The sequence below is a fragment of the Corvus hawaiiensis genome, chromosome 10 (assembly GCF_020740725.1).
Source record: "Corvus hawaiiensis isolate bCorHaw1 chromosome 10, bCorHaw1.pri.cur, whole genome shotgun sequence".
Classification (NCBI taxonomy): domain Eukaryota; kingdom Metazoa; phylum Chordata; class Aves; order Passeriformes; family Corvidae; genus Corvus; species Corvus hawaiiensis.
This window is the reverse complement of record NC_063222.1, coordinates 16,522,614-16,545,108: the sequence shown is the minus strand read 5'-3', so window position 1 is coordinate 16,545,108 and position 22,495 is coordinate 16,522,614. Positions and strand designations below refer to the sequence as shown.

The window sequence follows — 22,495 nt, the reverse complement described above, 5'->3', positions numbered from 1 at the left end:
GGGTACTTCAGAAGGGTGAGGGAATCAGCTGCCTGCAACAAAACTCCCCTGTTGGTGCACATCTCCTCTAACTCTCTCTTGTGCTAGGTCTGCCAACACCAACACCCACGAGGCCTGTGCCAGGCACCACAACACAGCCTGTACTCACCACCTCACCAACCAGACCCACTCCCACATCAGGTACCATTGTTTCCCATCTCTCTTATTGCCTTTTAGAACTTCTCTGTCTTCTGAATCCAGGTCCCATAGCCAAGTGACATAGTTTTTATACTGGAGGGTCAGAGCTTTTCCTTGCTTATCACACTTTTGGAACATCTCTTCTGGGAGTTTTTCTCACTTCTGACTATATACATCTTCCAATGGGTCTCTTCTGCCACAGTGCTGTTTTTTTAAGAGTAGACCAGACATATGATAGTTATCTCACATACTATTTATTGCCATGTCCATATATATTAAAATTATTCTTTTGTGTGGCAAATTTTCACCTGTTATACAGATGTTATTGTCTGTATATTTTAAAATTTAATTTAATTTCCAATTTTTTTTTTTATTTGGGATATAATCCAATTATATTTTCCTGGGAAAGACTAGTTTATTATATAGGATATGTACTAAACTGTCAGTTTAGGTAACTTTTAATAGCTGGCTTACTCCAGTTTTAATCACTGATGTCTATATGTATCTGCTTAAGTACAAGAGGGTCCTGGCTCACCTACTCAGTTTAGATTTCTTCTGCTTTTCTTGGTAATTTTTAAGTATGTCTTTCTTTGTATGGAGTTAAGGTTGACATGTAGATACATCCCTAAACGTAACTATACCTTAACATGGCATTGAAAAGCAAAGATTAAGGACCTCTTTTCCTTATTTTTTGTTGTTGTTAGTAAATACCATGAGGAACTTTCAGGCTCAACTCTGCTAAGAGGTGATGGGAAGTTTTTTCCTTCAAAATTATCAGCATTCAAAATATTACCCAGGCCTCACATGTAAATGCATACACAGTGTACCTCCATTTGTACATATTAGCACTGGCTATTTACTATTTTTTTTGAGTGTGTAAAGAACATCTTGTGAATGCAATACTCAATTTAAGTCCCATAAGTGATGTGAGTACTGAAACCCAGACAGTTGATAGTGCAGCAGTCTATTCTGGCTAACCAGCCCTGTAAAGTTTTTGAATAAATTCTTCCTATTTAGTCAGAAATAGCCTTTCTGATCTGGACACTAAAAACTCACTGCTTCACTTTGTATAATGATGTCTTAATAATGCCTTTTACCCAACTTTCCTCATCAACCTCTAGCACAGATTTCTGATACACAAGAGTACAGATTCTTTGTGGGTCCAAAGATAGAAGACTGGGTTGGCCTTTGGAGGGCTATTGACTGATCTCATCACTATTACATCTGAGCAACAAATACAAAGTAAAACAAGCAAACTGGGAACCAAGCAGCTGCAAGAGGTGAAGACTCAGAGGGACTTTCCCTTTCTTCACAGGTCGTGCTTCCTGCAGCGCCTCTGGGGATCCACATTATAACACTTTTGACCACAAAGTCCATAATTTCATGGGAAATTGCACTTATACCCTCTCCAAAGTATGCACTGTCTCTGAGAGTCTTCCATACTTTGATGTGTCCACAACAAATGAGCACAGAGGAGCCAACACCAAAGTCTCTTACGTGAAGTCAGTGCATGTGGAAGTCTATGACAATCAGATTTCTCTTCTGAAAAACAAGAAAGTGAATGTAAGAAAATACCTATTTAAAAGATATATATAATTTTTAACTGACATGCAGATAATTAAACATTACCTCTGTAGAGTTTATAACGAAACTTTGTCTTTTTATTAATAGTATCTACCTCTTTTAATGAGATCTCCAACAAACTTGCTCAGATATTCTCTAATGAATTCCAGTTTCCTTATGCACAAGATCCTATCTTTCAGTAATCTGTACTAGCTGCTGGAAGTTGTAGGAGTCCCAGCAGCCATACACTAACTTTTACAACTTGCTGTACAGGTGAATGGTCGCAGAATGAACCTGCCTGTATTTATGGAAAAGAAGATCAGTATTCAAAGCAGTGGTGGATATGTTCTACTGGAAACTGACTTTGGGCTGTGGGTGAGATATGATGGAAATCATTACGCAGAAGTCTCTGTGCCCTCTAATTACAGTGGTCTGCTCTGTGGCCTTTGTGGTAAGTGGTGCTGGTAATTACTTAAACTTTTTTTCTTAGCATGTAGAAATTACAAGAGTAGTTTGTCTTGTGAGTTTCTGATTATTCTTTGGTTTGGATCATCTGAAGCTTCCTAGTTCAATTACCCCTTCATGGGTTTTTCACACTTTCAAAGCAGTAAATCTACCTAGGAATATAACTGTGCAAATAGCACTGTTTAATTTTTAGTCCAACATTCTACATGTAGGATGCCAGAAAATGAGTAGGGTTTCTTTTAGATAAGTTTTTTCTTGGATGCCATGTAATCTAGTTACATAGGAACTTACAGACTTCCTGCTTCCAGTGCCTGAGAGCAGCTCTTGTCAGTCATCAGAACACAATTCTGCTCTAATTTTGCCCAGTACAGACTGATGTTACATATATATTCTCCCCATCTCATTTTAATTTATTTTACAGCCAGAAACCTAGGTTTTTTCTACAGGTCTGAACTTCATGTGTCCCATAAACCTCTTTTTACCCTCACAGGTAATTATAATGGTGATCCAAATGATGACAATATAAAGCCCAATGGTGACACTGCAAGCGGTTCCACTGATCTTGGAGAAAGCTGGCTTGTGCCTCAGAATAACACCATGTATGTATAATAATTTATTCACATGGCGTTTGCTGAGCAAACTCTTAAAATCAAATGTTCTTCTACTCACTCGCTTTTTCATCCAGTACCATTCTACATCTTCCAGCTGCCCATTAGAAGTAGGGAGCTGCACTTTTACATAAACCAGAGAATGATATTAGGGCTTCTCTCCTTTAAGTCTCATTTTCCAAAGCAGGAACTGTCTGTTGAGTGTGAGGGGGGATGGTACATCAGTCCAGTTCCCTAATTGGAAACCATAACTGTTTGGATCCCATAGCTCTTCTTTTTTCAGCTAAGAATAAGCCTTTGAATCACCCAGAAGGGATCAAAAAAGGAGTCCATTCAGTGAGAGGGCTGACATCAGCTTTACAAAGAAGCTGGATAAAGTCTTGTGACTGAAATAAAATGCACTCTTTTGTGCAGGGTTGACATATATTAATTTTCCACTGAAAATCTGATAGTAAGAGTTGTGACACACGTTTGATTTGCTTGCTTTCCCCAGATGCTCCAGTGGTGGGACAGAAGAGCAATGTGATCCTGTGTTGGAGAGTGAAGCGGAGAAAAACACAGCATGTGGCATGATCACAGACCCAACAGGTAGTGTGTTGGTAGATCTCTGTGAGCCATGTGATGGAGCATGGTCTAGCTTGTTTTGTCCCTTCTGTATAGTCTCTTTTTCTGAGCTCATATTGGAAGCATATAAAACCTCCAGTGTGAATGGCCAACGTAAAACCCATAGGTGCCTGGTCAGGATATGTCATCTGTTCAGACAGTGCCAATGTGTCCATGAATTTTATCTGAGAACATGTGCAGGGAACCATAGCTGGTCTTTGTGTTATAGTGACTCTCATTCTGCTTGCTAAAAGAAATAGTTCAGAGGGCACTGTCAGTGTGTGTATTATAGATAGTTTATCTGAAATTCTATATATGGTCCCTATAGTTGTAGAATTAGTGATTTGCCTAGGCAGCAAAGCTTGATTTATTTAAGCTATGTTGTATCAATCATGCAAAAAGAAGAAAACCTGATCCAGAGAGCCCATTCTCATATTGTGCATCTTGTATCCATTTCAAATACTGGATTAACTTATTTAACACAGCCTGGAACACTCACAATGTGTTTGCTGTGAAAGAAAATACATGGTGGTCACAGTCTTAACATTGCAGTGGGTTTTTTCTATCCTTCTATATATCCTTCTTGTTTTACACAGGAATCTTCAAGGACTGTCACACCAAGGTGCCTCCACAGAATTTCTTTGAAAACTGTGTTTATGATGTATGTTTCACTGGGGGACAGGCAACATCCTTATGCTATGGACTGCAGGCCTATGCTGAATCTTGTGTCAATGCTGGGATATGTATAGAGTGGAGGAATGCTACTCTTTGCCGTGAGTGTTGTGATATAAATATCTGTTCTGAATTTTAACTTCATTGTTCTCTATCTTTTCCATGCATGTTATTTCATTTTACGTAATGTTCTGAGTATAGTTTGTCTTTTATAATGTCTTGAGCCTGCTTCAGATTCAGAACTATTCCAAGATTTGTATAAACCACTAATTTTTGAGAACATTAGGATACATGCAGATTAAATCCTTGAAGTTCTATAATGTTTATAATTTGCTATTAGTTTCTTGGAAAAGTCTGATTACATTCAACTGTGTCTTATGTGAGCTTCTGCATTGGAGAAATAAGTCCCTTTGCTTCAGTGAAAATCTACCATCCTCAAAGTAAGTGGAGCTGGTAGTCCTCCATAAAACATGCTTATCAATGGCTTTTGGTTAAAAAAAAAAAGTGACCTTGAAAAGCAGCTGTTTCTAGGAAGTGCTCTATTTCTCTCTAAAGCAAAGAAATTGAGTATTATCACTTATCTCTCAATTAATTCTCTTCAGAATGACCTTATGGTAAATTTAATATAATGAAATATTTCTTAGAATAAAGCTTTCCAGGGGTTCCGCTGGTGCTGATTTTAAGCAACACTGGACACCTTCCTGCTTGCCAGACATACAATCATAGGATCGTAGAATGGTTTGGGTTGGAAGGGACCTTAAATATCATCTAGTTCCAATGCCCCTGCCATGGGCATAGACACATTCCATTAAAACATTAAAACTTGCTCAAAGTCCCATCCAACCTCGTCTTGAATAATTCCAGGAATGGGACATCCACAACTTCTCTGAGCAGCATCTTCCAAAGGACATTTAAGTCCACAAACTACACACCTGGAGAGAAAAAAAAGAAGTCCTCTAAAGGTCAACCATACTTAAATAAACCACAATTGTTTTCTATGCTTTTTTTGTCTTATACTAATTTTTATTATACCAGTTACCACTGGACTACCTTCTGCAGCTCTGCACCTTTTTTCTTTTTCTTTCCTTTCTTTTTTTTTTTTTTTTTTTTTTTTTTTTTTGATATGATCAACAATTAGCTCTGCATTTAAAATAAACCATAAAAAAATGGACAGGTTCTAGGAGCTGGTCAGTTTGGAAAAAGAATCATTGTGATAAAGCACCCAGTAAGTCAGCTCTGAAAGGACAGAGCACAGAGAATTCATATATAAAAAGAAGACAGAGGAAGAAATAAGCTTCTAACCCTCCAAATCAGATTAAAGCTGTGGACATCCAGACTCCATAGTCTGAGGCCATAGGCCAGGACCTAAATATCTATGGCTTGATTTTAGTAATAGAGAAAACTCAGTGACATTAGAAAGATTGACTCTTGAGTGCTCTTTTCATCAGTGATTCAAATAAAAACTCAATTAAGATCCTGACCGAGGGATGGAAGTCTGGATAGATGACTGGAAATGTTGGCTGTAATTGTCACACAGGACTAAGAGACCCTGTTGTAGGGACAGAAATAAATGAGAGTCATATGTAGTGATTTATAAGAAAATCCAGCCAAACCCATGTTTTCCTGTGTTTTTTTAGATGACAGAAATGGACAAATACTTTGGGATTTCTGTAAAATGTAATGTTATCCCTGGGGACCATGTTTTGAGTGATAGAAGCCCAATTCTACCATAAGCTGAGGGGTGTGAAAGTATATTGTTCTCAAGGAGACTCAGTGAAAGACAGAGTGTGGTATTTAGTTCTATTTTGGAATACATGGCAGGTGTTCAAATAGTAACTACAGTAATGGGAATATACCAGCTGGTATGGCAAAAGATTCTTCTATTTCCTTAACTGGGTCACTTTAAATCAGCAGAAAAAAGTTTGCTGAACCAAGCACAATTAGTCATGTGTGATCACATCAGACCTACCCTCAACCGAGCCTGCAACATTTGACTTGTGAGGGGAAGCACAAGGGGTGCCCACGTGTCTTGCCCACCTCTATCAGAAGCCATCCATCTCCCTCAGCAAGAAATTTCTTTGTACTCAGCACTCTCCTGTCAGACTTTCTAACGGCCATTTTGTATATTTTCAAGAGGAAACAGTGAAAAAACCAGGAAAACTTTTATTAGGATTGCCCTTTTGAGTGATCTTATTTTTTCTCTTCATTTAGCAATGTCCTGTCCTGGAGGCAGCATCTACAAGAGCTGTGGTACTAGGTGTCCCTCTACCTGTTTGAACATCTCAGCAACTGATTCCTGCAATTCTTTGCCAGTGGAAGGTTGCTTCTGTAAGGAAGGCTACGTTTTGAGTGGAGACAAATGTGTGCCAGAAAGCAACTGTGGTTGTATTGATGAAAAAAACCAGTATCACCAGGCAAGTCACCTCAGACATTTAAAGAAAAAAAGGAAAAAACCAAAACCAAGGGATCTCATTCGTTATCACAGTGAGGGAAAAAACCATGTTAATAACATGACCCAATTCATATTTACACCATTAATAATTTCAAAATAGGCTTACTTTGTCAGCTTTCTTGATCCATGTGTGGCTGCAATTGCCCAAATGACCATATATCTTGCGCATTCTAACAGTAGTAATATGATTTTCCCTTATGGTTTTACCTTCCTATTTATCTTATAATATATGCTGCTACATTCTATTTTTCCACATAGCTGAACGAAAGCTGGTTCACCCGTTATCCCTGCACTGAGCGCTGCGCGTGCAAGGCAAATAACACTATTGAGTGCAAATCCTGGGAATGTGGAGTCCAAGAGGAGTGCAGTATTCAGGATGGTGTGCTGGGCTGTCATTCCAATGGTAAGTCCTGCCTGAAAATCACCCCAATGTCAATTCCATAATTAGACCCTCTTCTTCTAGCTTTATTATAAATATCTTTTCATATGTGATAGTAAAGAAGTCCCAACTGACTGCTGCCAGTGCTGAGATGAAAATGCATGATGTTCTGTCTTGCAAGCACAGATGCCTCCTGTTGTAGTGAATATCAGCAAAAACTGATGCTGCCCAAAAGTCTGCAAGGCTGCTTGGATTCTATTTGTCCTGATAATGAAAATTCAAGTCCCACATCACAAGTGCTGCAAGCTTTAAATTTGGTTGCATTTCTGTGAGAATTGTATTTCTGTGGGCCTGCGTAATGATAAGTGCATTATGTATTGATGTATATATATGTAATTTTATTTACTTTTATATTTACATCTATATTTATGCAGTTAATAATGTATTTTTATATAGATAAGTAGAAAAACTCTGTATTACTCTCAACTATACTATAAATCATAGCTTCAACAGCATATAGAAATGGTTGCTGCCAAGTAATATAGAAATTTGCTGCCAAGTTGTCATTCTGTATATAATTTGCAAATTAAATTTAGGAGATGCTTTCTGGAAACTTCTTATTTCCAAATAAATGTTACTGGCATGAAGGTGAGATGCCTCTGTGGAAGTTTGCCCACATAATAATGATCAGGATGAGGTTGCTACACTAAAGCAAATTGCTTTGGTCAGCTGAGTCCATGGTGAAATCCAGTACAAAATTCTTAAATAGTTTTTTCACCTTCAGGTCAAGCCACATGTCAAGTGGTAGGAGATCCCCATTATTTCACTTTTGACGGAATGAAGTACACTTTCGTGGGAACCTGCACCTACACTTTGGTTGAGGTTGTCAACACTGCCACCAATGTCATTCCTATAACCATACTTGGCAAGAATGAAGACAGAGGACTAAGAGGGGCCACATACCTGAAAGAAGTCTACATAGATGTGCATGGTGTACGAATCACCCTTCAGAAAAACAAAGGAATCCTGGTAGGTGGTGGTGCTCTTTATTCTGGCAAGAAGTATCTTAAAATTCGCTCACTTAGAGTAGCTGTAGGAAAAAGGATCTTCACATTTCCTAAAGAATATGTATACATATGCTTAATACTTGTGGGCACCTCCATTAAATGGATGTCATGAGGAAATAAAATTTCTCACTAGTTCCCAAGGCTTCTGGTTTGGGCTTACTGTTTTATTGTCCATATCTTGGAGATTAAACCCAGGGCCTCCATACTGGGGAATTGTTCCCTGAATTAGACTGTGGGACTCCCTACTTCAACGGCTTTTATCAACCCAGTCATCTATAGTGAGCAAGGCATAATGCATCAGTCTAAAATAACATGGGGAGCCATGGCAATACTGGAGGCAGGTAATCTACCCCATAGGTGAGAAAGACCTTGCTCACTACCAGGGATCTTTCTAGCTCCCTGTTAAAAGCAGAGGATATGAATCCTGCCCAGCCCTCCTCAGCTAAAAGGCTGATTCCTGCCACCCATAGCTGGAATATGCAATGGTGGAAATGTAAACAGCTAAAATTGTCACAGAGAAATCTTCAGCACTGCTAGGAATATAGATTGTGAGCTTTCATGGAAGAATGTCCATACTGACAAATGACACATCTCTCCAGCTGGACAATGAGAGAGTCTACACTCCAGTGCAGAACCGACTGCAAGGGGTATCCATTGGAAATGTTGGCAGATTTATAGTAGTGGAAACCGACTTTGGTGTGATAGTGAAATATGACGGCAATCACCATCTGGAGATCACCCTCCCACGCTCTTATTTCTCACAGGTAAGGTTTAGTATACAAATATCTGGAGTTGTTTCAAAAGCGCTGCTTTGTGCATTTACTTCTAGTTCCTTTTATTCCTGTGTTTTGCTATCGCATCTTTTGCTGTATTGTAAAACATAATTGTTTTCCTTTCTATTTTTTTTCTCTTTACAACAATTTCTTTGTGTTCCAAGGGGAAAGTTAAAGAAAATTACCTGTCATGGGGAATACTTCTAACTTAAAGAAATAGCAGCTTGAAACCTTAGGGAATCACAGATTTACTGCAAACTCTGTTTTGTTTCTCCATGGGTGCAGTCAGAATGTCTGAAATGTCTGGTATGGGATTGGTTATTGTTGGTGATTTGGTCACATTATTTCATAGGCAACAAATAAGAAGTTATTGGGGAAGTTGATGCAAAGAGGTCATGCTTAAAATACGGTTCTTTTCCATCTGCAGGTGCATGGCATGTGTGGCAATTTCAATGGTAATCGTGAAGATGATCTGTCCTTGACCAATGGTACAGTTGTCACTGCCCCACAGTTTGGAAATAGCTGGGAAGTGGAGAAAGACAGTGATAAGGGGTAAATGTTAAATAATTTTCATACCTCCCATCTTACTTCAGGAAACAGTGAATTGTTTTAAATTGTTTTGACTCTTTGCTACTTCGTAACCTATAACCAACGTACATGAGACCTTTTTCTTCTTGAATTTGAAGCTATTCCCCACAGGAAAACACTGCACAGGCCAGAGGGAAACCACAGCTATGGACCTACCTATGTTCTATGGACCTACGTACACACTTGGGGAATGAGTCTTTGGGGCAGTCCAGTGTGGACTCTGTTTATTTTAGACTGGTAACACCCAGAGCAGGATGATGGTGCTGGGGAATGGTGAGGGCCAGCTGCTCCCTGGCAGACAGGGAGCCATATGTGACAACATGGCTGAGAAAACAATGGCCTCACCAGCCCAGGTCCATCCCACTCTACATGAGCGAGGCAAGCAGGGAAGCCCCATGGATGGAAGCCAAGGTCAGCCAGGCTCAGTCAAGTTCACCACAGAAATTTGCTGTGATGAGACAGACCCAAGGTCAAGCTGTGAAGTCAATCCTCTAATCAGGTTCAATTTCAATGAGAGTAACAAGTGTCAGACACAGTGTGGTGGTTGTCAAGCAAGTCTACTTCTGCCGAGTCTTTCATTCATTGACAGAAGGAAGTCAGTCTCCAGTCTTTTCTACTTTTCAGTGGAAACAAACTTTTCAATTTCAGTCTGTCTTATAGCAGCCTGTGTCCATTGCTTTCTTGCAGTTGTTTGCCAGACTTAAGAGAAGATGATAATCCTCCTTGCACTGCTGAGAATAAACAAGTCATTGAAGGACAGTGCAACGTTCTAAAATCAGACAAATTCAAAGTATGCCATAGTCTAGTCAACCCTGACGACTTCATAGAGATCTGCATCTATGATATGTGCCAGTATGATGGTATGAAGTCTGCTCTCTGTGACATAGTTCAAGTCTATGTTGAGACCTGCAAGAATCATGGAATCACCATTAAATGGAGAAATAGTACATTCTGTCGTAAGTACACAAGCAAGTGAAAAAACTGAAACCTGAATGAATGATAGCAGGAGAAACTTAGCAGAATTAGGTGAAAAAGTTATGTAAAAGAAAATTAAATCTAAATTCTCACAAAACGCAATTCTGCTATCATGATTCCATTGCTGCACTGAACTGTGTTCAGGTTCAGATAAACCCAGAGATAACCCAGAACTAGACAAGTTATGGATATGAGCTTGGAGTGAGAATGGTATCAGTAACCAAATGAGATATTGTAGTGAGCCTAAAATGAAGAAATAGTATAACCAGAAGACTGAAAGAAAGAGGGATACTGTGTTAGGGGACTGGGCTCAATGCTACTCACTGTGATTTGAACGAAAACTGTCAATTTGCCCAGTTGTTTATTACAGACTCTGTTCTCAGATTAATTTCCACGGTGTGTGCCTCACACCACCTGTTCAACAAAGCTACAACCAAATTATGTAAAAATTAGTACAGCTCATGTAGTGGGGTTTTATCTGTGGCAGTTTTTTTACAATTTAGTATTATATTGTGGGATTATCACATAATGTTGTGGAGGACAAAATAGTTAACTGGTTAAAAACCAAGTCAGATCAATGTTTAATAGATCTGAAATACCTAGTTTCCTCCTTGCCGTGAGTGAAGGAAAATACTGGACTAACAAACCTTTCATCATGTTACACTGTTTCTTGAACTGTACATTATGCATGTCTAGGCACTGGCAGAAATAGGGTTTAGAGCTAGATGAACCTGCAGTCTGACAATGCATATCTGCTGCTCTTGCACATCTGTAGTTAAGCTAAATTTGCACCTGATTTGCATCAATGGAGAGTTGAATGTTTTAAGGAATTTGCCTTTCAGGGTGTCATTTCTAGCAGTGCCCAAAGAGGCATTTGCAGCTGAACTGGAATACTGAATCCAGATAATCTTGTGCCAGGTGGTTCAGTCATACCTGTAATAAAACTGAATAAGCAGTTCCAGATAGCATTCTTTGGTTTGTTTTTTGTTGGTTTTTTTTTTAAATAAAAACCAGCTGATGATCAAAATCAGCTATCAAAAGGCAGTTCTGTACTACCATTTCATAGGCCAAAGTGTAGCTTTCAGTGTTTGCAGGGCACTTTTAAACGTATTTAATAACGCCGGCTCTGTTCTTCCATGCAGCATTGCCCTGCCCATCCCACAGCCACTACAAAGACTGTGTCTCTCCCTGCCCGTCAACATGCAGTGACATTTTTGCCTCTTCCCTTTGTGAGAAGACAGAAGAGTGCACAGAGGGCTGTGAATGTGATGATAATTATGTGCTCAGTAATGGCAACTGTGTGCCTCTCAGCAGTTGTGGCTGCAGGGATGATGACAACAATTACTACAACGTAAGTAGTTTGTGGAGCAAATCTCTGACTTCAAAACCTGTAGAAAATTGGTTTCCTGTCCATCTTAATATGAAAGAGAGAGAGAGATCAAAGACTTCAGGGTCTACCTCCTAAACACTTTTCATCTGATTAATGAAAGCTGCAGGCTTGGGTATTTGGAGATATAGAAGCTTGCACCTGAGGCCAAAACTGAGGCCTATTTGAAACCAGTCAATTGATCAGTTATTCAGGCAGTCTGTCCTAGTCCGGTTTTGTGTTCAAATTCTCATGTTGAGGACAGTAAGATAAATGGACTGAGATCCCCTCTCCCAGGCTCTTTGCAAAACTACACTTAAGCAGTTGTGGAATTGCCAACTGGACAAGGTTGCGCCTAGCTATTGTCCACACCTTGGCTATTGAACTTCCATTGCACTGCAAAGCTGAGCACCTTGATAACGTATTATTAACACAACTTGTGTCCAGGCTGGGGAGACATGGATAACTCCACACTGCACCAAAAGATGCCAGTGCCAGAAGAATGGTGTCATCAGCTGTAAGAGCTATAGCTGTGATTCTAGAGAAACCTGCGTGATCAAAGATGGAAAACACAAGTGCAATCCAACAGGTATGTGCAAGCAGGTCTTCACATGGGGTTCACTTGAGGGCTTCAGAAGGAGGAGGATGTGGGTGTCCATTCTTTCTTTCATGGCTATTCCACTCTTTCATGGGGAAAGAAGGCAACTCTGACTGTGTTGTTGACAACATGTTACTCAATACAAAAAGGCCTCAGTTCTCATAACAGAAGGTTCCTATTACATACAGAGAATTTGTAGAGGGAAATGGATACCTGGATATAATTTACTTATATCTAGAAATTTGACAGTTCATTCTGACTAGTTTGAATAAATTTTTTTTTAAAAATTCACACTGCGTCTACTGAACCCAAAACTCAGTTTGGGAATCCGATCACAATTACCCTGTTTTTTCCATTTCATGTTGATTTGAAAACAGAAAAAAAAAAAAAAAACCCAAAGAAAAAAACCCAAAAACCAATAAGCAAAACCAGGACAGAGCAGATCTGGACAGATAGGTCATAGGTCAGTCAGAGGACTTGGGTGCTTTTCATTCAACATTTGTGTTGGCTAGGCAAAGTTAATCTCATATTCTCTAGGGAGGCTGGGTTGATTAGGAGAGAGCTTGTTGCATAGCGTCCCTACACTTCAGTTTTGAAGAATAGCATGGCATCAGTCCTACTGTATTGAGGATCAACACAAAAGCATAAGGCAAATCCAGTGTTCCCCTGCTACATTTTGGCAATATATCTTAGAAGAGGTGCCCCAGCAATTTTAAGGATAGCCTTGCTATGCCTTGCTCCTGGCATAAACGTTTACTCTGTGTTCAGTGATTAAGGAGAATACAGAGATGATAGTCACTGTATCTGATTGTTAGGTCTGGTAAACCCAATGATCAGTTTAGTAACCTCACCAGAAATCAATGACAGCAAAACTAAACATTGCTTTTCAAATTTGTAACAACACATGGCAGAGGTTATGAAAACAACATCTCTCGTGAGGCCACTTCAAGCTGTGCTTGTGGCAGTTATTCCTCTGCAGAGGGCTAATGTGCACAACTTAGTCTCAATAAATTCTATAAACCCTAATGTTCTGCTTCAGCTCAGCTGGCTCACAGTGGTTCTCAGCAGAGGAATGAGTTTCTCTGCCCACCTCTCCATCTGAGTGTCCATTCACTAGAGTGAAGCCTGAGCACCCATCTTTACTTTCAGACCTGCATGCTAGCAGCAACCATTTTTATCTAACATTTTAAACCAATCCATGCATGGGGTCTGGCACATGCATATTTAGACTGGAGAGTAATGAAGCTCTTCCCTTTCAGGTTTTGGGAGATGCCAGGTCATGGGCGACCCACACTACGTCACCTTCGATGGACTGGTGCACCACTTTCAAGGGAAATACACGTATATTCTGGCTCAGACCATCCCTGACTTACCTGACACTCTGACACAGTTCAGCATTGAAGGCATGAACTATCCTTTACGTGGAAGTCGACACATTACTTACCTGAAAGAGATGCTCATCAATGTTTACAACCACACAGTGCGATTCAGACAGAACAAGCAGGTTCTGGTAAGTCTCTCCCTGACTGCAGAGCACAAAGAAAGGCCCTCCCTTAGAGTAAAACACCTTTGATTAATGGACTTCTTTTTTGAAGAATTAGAGTATGACAGAGAACTGTATTATTACATCAGTGCTATGAGGCAACTGCAAATGAGATTTTCAGTTGTGTGGAGTCTTTTTTCTCCATAGCTATGAAAGATACAATTCTACTTCAAACAAATAAATTAATAAATACATTTTTATCAATGAAACCCCAAATATCCCAAGGCTTACAATAAAGCCACACAAATTTTTATCAGTGGTAAGGAAAGGTTTGTTTTATGATAGGATAATTTAATTTTCTTTCTCCTTATTGGAGTGTAAAAGTATATATAGCTGCTATATTACATTTTTAGCTCAATACTAGAAATTTCTTAGGATGATATGAAGTACTGTGTTCAGATCACTTTCCACAATTCATGATTTTGTTAACTTAAAAAAATAAATGCTCTTAAATTATCTGATATATTTATCATAAAACCAGAGTATTCAATTGTAGCATTGACCTGTACTGAAACCAGATTTTAATTTGGCCTATATATATTGAACTTTAATTTTTTCTTTCCTTGTTAGTTGGATGGTGTGAGGGTGAGGCCCCCTGTTCGGCCTCATGAAGGTATTCGTATATATCAGAGGACAACAAGAATTTACCTGGAGACAGATTTTGGCTTATACCTGAGCTTTGATGGCAATCAAAATGCAGGTAAGTGATACTAAAAGACTGTGCAGAAATATTTATGCACTGACCCCAAAAATGTTCGCATTCCAGAGGAGGTTTAAACCCATGGCGAAACTTGAAATCTTCACCCTTTGAGCTTATGGTCCTATGGGATATGAAATACCAGAAAACAACAATAAAAAGTGTTTCCAGAAAAAGCCATAAAACTGGCATTTCTCCCTCTGGATCCCACTGAACTTAGGAGAAATGAGATGTAGAGTCAGACTGTCATATATTTTTTTCATGTTAAGTAAGGTCTGAGTGATAAAAACAAAAGCGAATCACTTTAAATTGCTAATTGGGATGATGGGGTGAAGTCTTAACCCAGTCACAAGAGTCATAGGACTGCGATCCTGAAGCTATACACTGTGAGTATATAATTTTGCATACTTCCTCTCAAGCCTACTCCAAATAATCCCATTCTTTAGTGTTTGTCAGGACTTTTGCAAGGCATATACACAAGTCACTCATGTAAGCTGGACACACATTACCTCCTCTGTTCAAAGCAGAGTTAGTCCTGATTTACAACTATAGCTATATAGCTATAGTATTTCTGAGTGTATGGTGAAAGTGCCAGGCTATTTATTTACATGGCCATCATTCCAAACCCTGAAATTCCAACTGCAGAAAGCAAATGTCTGTCTATAGAAATTCTGTTTCTCAATGATCAAGTGGATTGTAAGTGAAGGGCAAAAAGTGGGTGATGCATTCAGTTTGCTGCAAAGCAGTAAGCAGCGTGCACTAAAAGCACCCAGGCGGTGATGTCATGTTATATAAAAACTTGCAAGAAATTGCTTTTTATCATGATTCATGTTGCAGAGCACAGAAACTGTGAATACATGTATGAACAGCTATGTTCAGGTCTGTGCTCATATGCTACGTCTTAAGCCCATGTAACATTACCAGCTTCAATCTGAATCATGACATGTGGCACTTGGCATTGATTTCCACCTCTTCCATACACTCGGTGACAAAAATTTCTGTGTAACAGCTTTTTTGCCTTCTGACTTTCCCTAGACATAAAGCTGGCTACCACCTACAGAAGCAGAGTGGAAGGCTTGTGTGGAGACTTTGATGGGAGATACAGAAATGACTTCACAAATCCAGATGGTGTTTGGGTGAGGAATGTGAATGTATTTGGTGAAAGCTGGAAAGTTCCTCTGAAAAGAAGCTCTCGTCTCAGGTACTTGATTTGCTATTTAATATCCACAGCAAGCACTGCCACTAGAAGTGAGTGAATTAAGCCATAGTTAACCTCTAGGAATAACTACACTGTCCTTTTTCTGTCTCATCTTTCTTCTTCCCTTTTTTTTTTGTGTAGTGACTTTTCCTGTTCATCACTAAGGTGAACCATCAGTGCCCTTCTATCTGGCCAAAAGAGGCCTGAACTGTCAATGCATCAGTCCAGTTCAGTTTCCCTCTTTGGAGTCACAGCCATTACAACTGTTAGAGCACAGGGATGAATAACATTTTTGGCAAGCTCATGGTTCCTTGCAAAGATAAATACATGTTGTGCTGAATGGGTCTGAGTGAGTGCAAATCCTGATTCAATGTTAGTCTTTCCTCTGGAATATGAAGGTAGCTTTGAAATCCATCAAAATAAATTCACAGTTCCTTCCAGAAAAGGTTCTTGAAGAGTCGGGTTTTCTTGCTTTCATAGCTATCTATTTTTTTTCTACCAGTACACAAAAAGTAAGGACATTCTTTTGACTGTACATGAGCATGATATTTGGGATCAGGAACATTCTGTGCTAATTACACAACTTCGAAAAAGGCTTTCCTTTCCTTTCCTTTCCTTTCCTTTCCTTTCCTTTCCTTTCCTTTCCTTTCCTTTCCTTTCCTTTCCTTTCCTTTCCTTTTCCCTTTTCCCTTTTCCCTTTTCCCTTTTCCCTTTTCCCTTTTCCCTTTCCTTTCCTTCCTATTGCTTTGAAAGCCCTTTGGAAATTGCTTAGCCACTAACACATTGCTTTTTCAGAAAGTAAATGGAACTATATTAGCAGTCAGGATATATTTTGGCTGCAAAATTTGCCTGCCAGAATAGCAGAAAACAGTATATGGGGCAGTGTTGAGCATAAAGGGGATATGGAGGCTGGCCCGTAGGAGAATTCTGGCATTGCAGGCATGCAGCCCGTTGTTCAGTGAAAGTGAACATATGTCCAAGAAACAGGGCTTTATTCCAGCTGCACCCTTCTGACTAACATTCAAATTTTGGTGAATAGATTGGATGGAGGAGGCAATGGATGAAACATGTATCACGCAGAATTTCCAAAGAGATAACTACAGATATCCTGTTTACTTTAAATATCCATGAATCTCTGAGATGGTAGGAAGTGTTCCAGTACATCTTTGATTTGCTATATCTCCTTCCTACTCAGGAGAAAACGTGAAAGAGAAATAAGCTTACAGTTACACAAGGCAGAAGTATTCTTGCAGTGTTACTCAGAGAGTAGTACCATGAATGCTAGATGTACACAGAACACTGATGATTTCATAATGACTTCATTTACAGACGAGATATCAACTCAGAAAATGAATCTGAGGAGGAACCAGATCCAGGACTTTTCCAAGGCTGCAATGAAAATCAGCTGGAGCAGCAAAACACAACTTCAAGATGTCGAATCCTGACTGACTTAAATGGCCCTTTTACCAAATGTCATTCTGCAGTCCAACCAGATTTCTATTTCACGTAAGTGTCTACTGCAGACAGTTGTTCTCTCCATTTGCAAAATCATTTTGGCAAATAGTTTCTGACAAGAACCATCTTCAGTCATCTGCAGTCTCCAGGGTATTAACAGGAGCTGAGGATAGTAAGTGTCTTTGTAGAACTGGACCAAGTGATTCCACTATCTATATATTTACATACCCTTATTTATTTTAAAATAGTTGTGATTCTCTTTCTTTCCTCTATTGAGAGTTTCCCTTCTCTGTTATCTCTACAAAGCAGCTTTCCTCTTTTCCTACACAGATAAAGCAGCAGTGTTAGGCATTATCCCTGTAGCCTGGAATTTCCAATGTGCTTACAGTTCTCATCCACATTCAGTGAGAATTTAGCACCTGGGTCTATTGGGTAGCAGTTCTAGCTTCATCAAACCTGTGTCATGACATAGCCAAAGGCTGAAGCTGTCAGTGACACTTTTTGAATTTTTCATGGAGAAGTACAAAAAACAGATTAGTTAAGAGCAACTAACCTGGTATCTTCAAGAAAGTTCCCTCTGCTGTGTTTCAAGGTTGCTCTGCCTCCTACATATACAATTCCTACATACCTAATTCTGAGCTGTATTTGTCCCCATATTCATCACTCATCATTCATCCATCATCAGACACAAATTTGCCAAGTAGCTGCCAGTTTTCTTTAGTTATGTAGTTGTGCCTAATGTTTTAAGACAGGTAATGCCCACCCCAAAGTCCCTCTTATCTGTGAGAAGAATGTTACAGTATCTCAAGCCAGATAAAGTGGACCACTGGCTTCAATATATATATAATATACTAGTAGGACAGCCTGTTCTACCTGCTTGGTGGTGCCCTGATTTTTCTGAGATGCTGCATATTTGCAGATTCCATTCATCATGGCTCTCAATGCCTCTGAAAATCAGGCCGTGAATATTCAAATGATGAGCAAAACTGAGAAGGTAGCACTGGCAAACAGACACTGGATAAAACAGAATTCAGTGTCAACATTCAAGGCACATGGACAGGGGAGGTTATCCATGTATTGAAAGAAGTGTGTAGTTCAGATGTAAGACTTAGCAGCACTAAAAAGTGCTCTATAAGCAAGAAGTAGCCCAAAACAAAAGCAGAGAGCAAAGAAGAACTTACTGTCTTAAGTCAGGTAACTGTTTATTGCTTGGTCCAAGGGAGGCTTAGATTGCATATGAGGAAAATTTTCAATTTAGGCCATGGTCTAGTGGTGGACCTGGCAGTGTTAGGTTAAAGGTTGGGCTCAATGATCTTAGAGGCCTTTTACAGCTTTAATGATGCTATGACTCTATATGGACACCTCACATAGCAGCAGCAGCTGCACAACAAATGACCTGATCTTCCCAATCATGTGCTTGGGGTGTCTTTTAATCCTGTTTCCTGTCACCCAGATACTGGAAAACAAAACTAACTCAGAGTGAGGCAGAAAAGCAAATGAAAACAACCACTAACAAATGTGCTGGGAATTACCGTTTTCTCATGTTGCACATAGGAGCTGCCTGTTCGATATGTGTGTGGAAGGAGATGAGGTTGCTACCTTGTGTCGCAGTCTGGAGGAATATGTGCTGGCTTGTCAGCAGCAAGGAGTCAGCATGGATGGCTGGAGGCAACAGACAGACTGTGGTAAGCACAGGAAACAGAAAGCAGGGATTCTACCTACAGGACTCTTAAAATCTGAAGTTTAAATCTTTTCCTATATCACATCTTCTCAGGAAGTAAAAAACATGTTGATTCACACTTCACTCACTCTTCACCATTAAGAACGTTTGCTTTGCTGGCCTCTCTTCTGTGTCCTATGCTGACCTTTGCATTTAAACCTCACCTTAGAAAGATACTTAGGAAATCAGAGCTGTCAGCTCCCATCAGAAGTTTCATGAGTGAAAGGTGTCCCCATTCCCAATAGGACAAAAAGTTTAAATTTTGGAGACCATCACAAGCTACAAATCGGAAGGCAAAACATTTCACTTCAAACTCTCTTTAAATCTACAAAACATACTAATTATCTTTTTTGCCTGTGAAATTTCAAGATTAAAAAAAAGATTCAACTGAAAACTCAAAACTTTTCAGACTAAAAAATTATGAAATAAAACTTACAATCATTTCAAACATATTTATCCTCTTTTTTTTTTTTTTTTTTTTAATTTTGGAGATTAATCAAACCATACTTTCCCTGTGTCTGCTATGGTTAGATGACTTTGTATTTCTGGTGAAACACAGAAAACATTTCCCAAAGTTGTGGAACAGCTCTGGCACTTGAAGGGATGGCAGCCCTGAATGTGTGAGAAGTTGTTTTGAGATCAGTGTACACCAGGAATGAGAGCACAGTATACAAACAGCTTTGATGATGCATTTCCTGACTTTGGAGTGCTTCACTTACAGTTCAGTACTACTACAGATGTATGCACATCTGTGAGTGTGTGTGTGTTCATCATATTGCCTCCTACAAAATGGATCAGAAAGGCAATTCTGTAACTCACTAATACACTGCAGCCTGGTATAACTGGACTCCTTATTTTCACAGGTATATCATGTCCTGCCAACAGCAAGTACAGCTCATGCATGTCTGCATGCCCAGCATCCTGCAACGACCTGACCAGCCCCTCTGAGTGTGAATCACCCTGTGTTGAAGGCTGTGAATGCCTCCCTGGTTATGTTCTTAGTGGCTTTGACTGTGTGCCTTACAAAGAGTGTGGCTGCACATACCTTAACAAATACTATGAGGTACAGTCTCTCTGTGGGTCAGACAGCTCCCACAGCACTATTTTCTCCCGTTAGTTATTTTGACCATCTCCTCATAATTCTCAGCATGTAATTTTGCATTAGAAACATTAGAAACAAAGAGCAACTGTTTGATAAAATTCTGGTTTCTGGAGAAAGGCAAGAGAGGTCAAGATCTCTTGGTCTCCCTCAGAAACTCTGCCTGCCAATCTAAGGGAAACACTTGGAGAAAGTATGTGATAAACTCATGTTAGTTCTTGACCTTTATTACACTCACAGGCTCTAAAGTTTACAACACACCAGTTACAGCAAAATTCCGTGCGTCACTGTGGCCCTGCTCCTCTCAGTGAAGAGTGGTATAGGCAGGGTTGAGAGTCCGTAGAGTTGGGTAGGACATGAAGAAAGCCCTGAGCAAAGCTGGATTCTGAGGAGAACCCTCCACTGTCACTGCAGGATACAACATCTTCATTATTTCATTAGATTTCTGGTTTACCACTAGAGATTTGGTACAAAAAAAGGCCTAAGCCAGTACAGATTTACCATTGATAGGTGGCACTTTTAAGAAAAATGGCAGCTAGCATTTCCATATTGCCTTGGAGGTATGATGTGATTCATCTGCCACTCATCTTCAGCAACAGTTGACCATTTTTGGTTGCACATGTACCCTGCCTGGGGCTAGGATCTCATGCCCCAAACTCTTCTTTTCCTTTCTTTCTTGGGCTATCCTCAAGTTTCAAAGAGCTGCATTAGTAAGCTGCTTTCTTTCTTTTTTTTTCACAAACCACTTAATGAAAAACCAATCTGCCCTATTGTCATTCATCAGGAAAGTATTGGAAAGAGTACAGTGAGGGCCCCAGTGCTACATTCATGATTTTTCTGGCTGATTTTATTTGATGTTTTTTAACATCTAACTCCTGTTCTTCCAGATTGGAGAAATATTCACCACTGATGACTGTTCTCAGAAATGCCAGTGCACAGAAAGCTCCACTGTTTTCTGCTCTGACGAAGTGTGTGGGTCTGGTGAAATCTGTGGCATTTCAAACTACAGTCATGGATGCTACAGGAGTGAGTCAACCACTATCACATTGTCTTTGATGCTATGAAGTCTTGACCTACTTCAAAGGACATCACTGGATTAGGGATAGTTACAAGAGAGAGTGTACAGAAGAAAACCATGCAAGGGATCTTGCTCCGATGTTTCACTGGAGAAAGAGTGTTTCTTTCCCTTATCCATGTTGTCAGATACAAGTAATATGCTAAAATACAGGGGATGTGCAGCATTAGGAGTCAGTGTAATCTAAACAAGAACAGTTCTCTTCAGGGTTGGATTATCTGAGAGTCAAGTGTTTCTCCTTTTTTCCCAGGTGGCCCATGTATGCCAAATCCTTGTAAGAATGATGGCATTTGCTCTGAAACTACCAACAGCACCTCCCTCCACTTCTGTGAATGTTCTGAACTCTACACCGGACCAAACTGCGAGGCTGAAAAAATAGGTAATAAAACTATTTTGTATTTCCCTGTCTGGGTTACACCCACCACTTTCAAAAATGGGTGTAATTATGGAGAAGGCTGAGCTTGCTCTTCATTTTCATTATATAAGTTAGTACCCCAGTGGGTGAGAGCCTGTGGTCATCCAAGCAGAAAGGAGGGCCAGAAGCCCAGTGGAGAGATACCAGAAAACAGGACAGCAGGGCTTGGTACAGCACACAGGACCTGGATCTGACATCACTCCAGAAAGCCACAGAGAACACAGTATAATCCAAACAGACAGGCAAGAGTGGAGAAAAACCACTTCTCTTCACAGCATGGTTAGCTTTCAGTGACAGGGCTCTTGTTTGTTCTTCAGCTGAAGACCCTGACACAGAGGATTCAGACCACACAATTGCCATCGTCATCGGAGCTGTGGCAGGTGTAGCTGTTATTGTCATTCTCATCTCCTCTACAGTGTACCTGTTCAGGTAAGGCTTTTCCCAGCTTTGTTACATCCAGCAAAGTAAAGACACCTCTTTTAGCACCTGTGAACCTCAAAACTCCCATCAGTTACATACTTGCAAGAGCAGAAAGGAGCCACAGCATTCCGTATCTCTTCTGAGGAATGTGAGGGTAAACTTACCTTTTTTTGGTTTTTTGTCAGGAATGAACATATGTCATTTCTTATACACAGGGCATATGCATCACTTATCATAAAACTCTAGCTTCTCCAAAACCCAGTTCCATTCATGCTCACAGCATTGTTTGATCGCTCACTATAAATAAGACTAGAAATATAAATAGGTTGCTGTTCTTTTTTTTTTTTCCATTGTACAGAAGGAAGAGAAAGGCGGATACAGTTACAGTGACAAGGGATTCTTCTTTGAACGAATGGCCCACGGAAAAATTGGATGCCAGAGTACGTGAGCAAGATTATGGCTGCATTGTGAACAGTGCATTTGATCAAAATGAATCCCCAAATACATACCTATAGTTAACAATATTATTCCTATTCATTTGTCATACTTTTTAGTCTTTTTAGTCTTGTATTTTAATTATTTCTAAT

At 39.7% G+C, this 22,495-nt stretch overlaps 1 protein-coding gene across 1 annotated transcript in view; it reads left to right on the top strand.

The window, feature by feature from the left end:
• LOC125330907 (IgGFc-binding protein-like) overlaps positions 1 to 22,495 on the top strand; it is a 60,311-nt gene extending 37,816 nt beyond the window's left edge. Inside the window, exons 55-78 of the mRNA XM_048314658.1 lie at positions 88 to 180; positions 1,493 to 1,740; positions 2,014 to 2,191; positions 2,696 to 2,804; positions 3,307 to 3,401; positions 4,013 to 4,189; positions 6,300 to 6,502; positions 6,799 to 6,943; positions 7,704 to 7,948; positions 8,586 to 8,750; positions 9,187 to 9,311; positions 10,035 to 10,303; positions 11,465 to 11,673; positions 12,136 to 12,277; positions 13,546 to 13,796; positions 14,400 to 14,529; positions 15,562 to 15,727; positions 17,054 to 17,230; positions 18,734 to 18,864; positions 19,763 to 19,962; positions 20,886 to 21,024; positions 21,324 to 21,452; positions 21,806 to 21,917; positions 22,267 to 22,495. Of these exons, the coding sequence (XP_048170615.1) occupies positions 88 to 180; positions 1,493 to 1,740; positions 2,014 to 2,191; positions 2,696 to 2,804; positions 3,307 to 3,401; positions 4,013 to 4,189; positions 6,300 to 6,502; positions 6,799 to 6,943; positions 7,704 to 7,948; positions 8,586 to 8,750; positions 9,187 to 9,311; positions 10,035 to 10,303; positions 11,465 to 11,673; positions 12,136 to 12,277; positions 13,546 to 13,796; positions 14,400 to 14,529; positions 15,562 to 15,727; positions 17,054 to 17,230; positions 18,734 to 18,864; positions 19,763 to 19,962; positions 20,886 to 21,024; positions 21,324 to 21,452; positions 21,806 to 21,917; positions 22,267 to 22,423 (3,995 nt within the window). The 3' untranslated portion in view covers positions 22,424 to 22,495. The remainder of the gene's footprint in view (positions 1 to 87; positions 181 to 1,492; positions 1,741 to 2,013; positions 2,192 to 2,695; positions 2,805 to 3,306; positions 3,402 to 4,012; positions 4,190 to 6,299; positions 6,503 to 6,798; positions 6,944 to 7,703; positions 7,949 to 8,585; positions 8,751 to 9,186; positions 9,312 to 10,034; positions 10,304 to 11,464; positions 11,674 to 12,135; positions 12,278 to 13,545; positions 13,797 to 14,399; positions 14,530 to 15,561; positions 15,728 to 17,053; positions 17,231 to 18,733; positions 18,865 to 19,762; positions 19,963 to 20,885; positions 21,025 to 21,323; positions 21,453 to 21,805; positions 21,918 to 22,266) is intronic.